Genomic DNA, 3251 nt, shown 5'->3' on the forward strand with positions numbered 1-3251 from the left:
AACTTTAAACATCCATGACTTAAACACTTTATCCAGGATAAAAGCCACATAGCTGCACCTGCAAGGTGAATACAGCTGGTAAAAGAAAAAGTGTTCGAATGCGTACATTAACAGGTTTATGATATCACTGCCCCGTCTAAGACACGAGTGGATCTGACTTTAATTACATTTGTCTCGAGTGTTTCGTCAACTTAATATGTTGCTTAAAATAATACTTCTGCATACAGTATGTGACACTGAGTGTTGCACGGCCAGATACGACTCAGATAAGGAAATATATTATACATTAAGATGTGATATATGAATGATAATGGGACACATCGACGTCTGCACTCACAGTGCCGCGGACTGTACGTAATGTTACTTTGATCCGGTTACTTATGTTGTGGCAGATATTTAAGTAAGCTTTCTTAGCACTAATGTTATAATACCCAGATTGCTCTGAAGATGGGAGGTGATATTCTATTAATGTTCACGTTCACACAGTCGGTGATTTTTGCCGGCCGTCTTTCCTGCAACGGCAGCTTTTCTGTATTTCCTTTCTCCTGTAATATGACTTGATAGCTTTAAACTCCGCACACGGAGCTCTGATTGGTCAGCAGGCGGTGCTTTCACTGAGTTGATCTCTTAGCCTGCAACCTAACCTGCTCGGGAGCAGGTTAGCCGCACAGCATAAGTTACCATGGAGATCTAGCCCGGTAAGAAGAGAACCAGCGTCGTAGGACCGGAAACCCAGAGTTTTCCCTGAAGTTAGCTCGATAAGCGAAAATCCGGTTTCGTCGTACAGGCCTCAGGTGTCATTATGGTGTATTGAACACAGGGTGTACCTTGTTGTGCAGTACTGAGGCCAGCTGGCCCTCGCTGCCCTGCAGCTCCTGGAGCAGGTCAGTGAGGGCGGAGCTGCACAGAGACTGGATCACTGGGGCAACCGGCTCCACCAACCAGCACAGCACCTGAAGAAGAGCGGGGACGGAGGATGAAGCTCCAAGCATTTCATAGTATGGCACAACTTTTTTTCATTCATCTACTCTCTTGATGTGGACGCATCAAAGCCCAGAACATCCTTAATAAAAAGGGGACCTTGATTAATGTAGGGATTACTGACCACTACAGCTGGGTCAGCAGAACATGTCAGAACCTTTAATTTTTAGTCAACATGTATTATTCGACCAACACTGGGTACAAAGTGCTGCCCAGCCAAACTGTGACTGTGCAGCTGTCAGCATAGCACCCAGTCACAATAAACCATCAAAAGCTTGAAATGTTATTATTTTCGTTGATATCGTCCTATTCATTGTTTTTCTGCAGGAAAACTGTCAGAATTATAACAACATTTTATTATAATATTTAAAAAAATCTTAGGATGAATAGTTTTAGTTATGTATTATTTATTTTGTATATGTTTCCTAGAGCTAGTGTTAGGAAGTTTTTTATATTGCTCTGAAAACTTCTCTAAAAATCTGTTTTTATTTTTACTCTCTTGAATTTTTTTTTACAAGAAAACAATTTGCAGAATAGTCATTTCTACTGAATAGTGGGTTCAATGTCTGCAAAACACATGTTCTTCTGTCTGATGGACGAAATTAGAAACCCTGCAATTCTGTAGAAAAGCAACTTCTGACATGTTTCAGAATCCACTAGTGTGACATCCTACTACATCGTAGGATGAATCGTAAGAGAGTAATTCACTTTGGATTTCTGGATAAAAATGGGTCCTGAGGCGTTACCTGGTCCTGCTTATCCTTCTTGGCCAAGGCAGGAAGGTTGCGGGAAATCGCCATGACAACGGCGGCAGCCTGGGGTGAAGGTAGGAAGGGGAGGAGCCTGGAGATGAGGCGCTTGCCCTTCCTCACTGACATGATCATTACACACTGCTCATCACTCACCCTAATCAAGAGGAGGAGAAAAAGAATGAGTGAGGAAAGATAGGCTCTCACATACTGCTGTGTAGCAAGAAGAAAAAGAACAAGGTTAGTCTACCTGTCGTCCCACTCCTTCTCCCGCAGAGTGTTGCACAGCTGCAGGGTTCGGCTCTTGTGCTGCTCCAGCAGAGCCTCCCTGTCCTCCTCCGGTGCCTGGACAAAACGCTTCTCAAAGTCTTGAACCTCCAGCAGCAAACTGTACATCTGGAGGACAGAGGTAGTTGGAGAGAAAAGAGTAAAACGTGTGTATTGAGGATTCAGATGGGTTTGCTGTTGATGAACATGTGCTACATCCGTCCTCGTCTTACCTTCTCCACAGTGTAGAGGATCTGTCGCCTCTTATTCCAAACCTGCTTCTCTCTTTTCTCCTGGGGGCAGACAGACACCAACCATAAGACTTCAAACCTGACCAGAGAGGATACTACAGAGACAATCAGCACTGAATAAGGTACAGAACTATTCAAACCAGAAAGAGCAGAACTACATGCAGGTGAGCCTTCAGCCCCCCAGATAATGGGGCCTCTAATACTTTTACACAAACATATTTACCATTGACCAATCATATGGCCAATAAGGCTTTCTGTCCATCCGACCAATGCCAGACCAGCCGCTCCTGCAGCTGCCTCACAGTGCCGTTACTGTGAAGCAGCTTCAGGAGGTATTCAGCTATACACACTGAATCTCTTCTACACCATGCCTCATACCGCGAACCTTCAATATAACCTCTTTGCTTCGTCTTATCCTTCTTACTAAAGAGTAGTTGTTTACTAGTTTTGTAGACTAAAACAGGAACATGCTAACAGACCTCGTCATCGGTGCGACTCGTCACCACGGCATCGATCATCTTGCGAGGGTTGTTGACGCTGGAGACCGTCAGCTTACCCAGAGAGCCTGCAAACTGAACTGCAGAGACACACATGTCAATATTCTCCAGCATTCTGATGAGGATCTATACATCACGTACTATAGAGGGGAGATCATATTATGGCCTATTACATTGCTTAGTTGAATACTCAATTCTATAGTACGTGATGTATAGATCCTCATCAGAATGCTGGAGAATATTGACNAATACATTATAGACGCATTTTGTAGTCATATTGCATATTAGAAACTGAGTTGGCGACACTAAGACTGCGATATAATGTATATGTAGCAATAATACATAACATATGTTTTTAAATGTCTCCTGTACCGATAAAAAAGAGCGATAACGTTGGAGCTTAACGGGGTGTAGAACACATGTGATGACGTCACCAACGAATCGACGACTGAATTAGTTNGCAGAAAGAAGTCCAGTCATTTAAGCCGATGGTAGGCAGTAGAATG

General features: G+C 43.5%; 1 protein-coding gene across 1 annotated transcript in view; it reads right to left on the reverse strand.

Moving 5' to 3' along the window:
• LOC104954085 (protein PAT1 homolog 1) overlaps window positions 1-2874 on the reverse strand; it is a 4827-nt gene extending 1953 nt beyond the window's left edge. Inside the window, exons 1-5 of the mRNA XM_010781136.1 lie at window positions 2728-2874; window positions 2231-2290; window positions 1981-2126; window positions 1728-1887; window positions 828-953 (exon numbers count right to left, since the gene is read on the reverse strand). Coding sequence (XP_010779438.1) covers window positions 828-953; window positions 1728-1887; window positions 1981-2126; window positions 2231-2290; window positions 2728-2859 — 624 coding nt within the window. The 5' untranslated portion in view covers window positions 2860-2874. The remainder of the gene's footprint in view (window positions 1-827; window positions 954-1727; window positions 1888-1980; window positions 2127-2230; window positions 2291-2727) is intronic.
• Between the last annotated feature and the right edge of the window lie 377 nt (window positions 2875-3251).

This window comes from Notothenia coriiceps, unplaced genomic scaffold (assembly GCF_000735185.1).
Source record: "Notothenia coriiceps isolate Sejong01 unplaced genomic scaffold, NC01 NC01_scaffold00022809, whole genome shotgun sequence".
Classification (NCBI taxonomy): domain Eukaryota; kingdom Metazoa; phylum Chordata; class Actinopteri; order Perciformes; family Nototheniidae; genus Notothenia; species Notothenia coriiceps.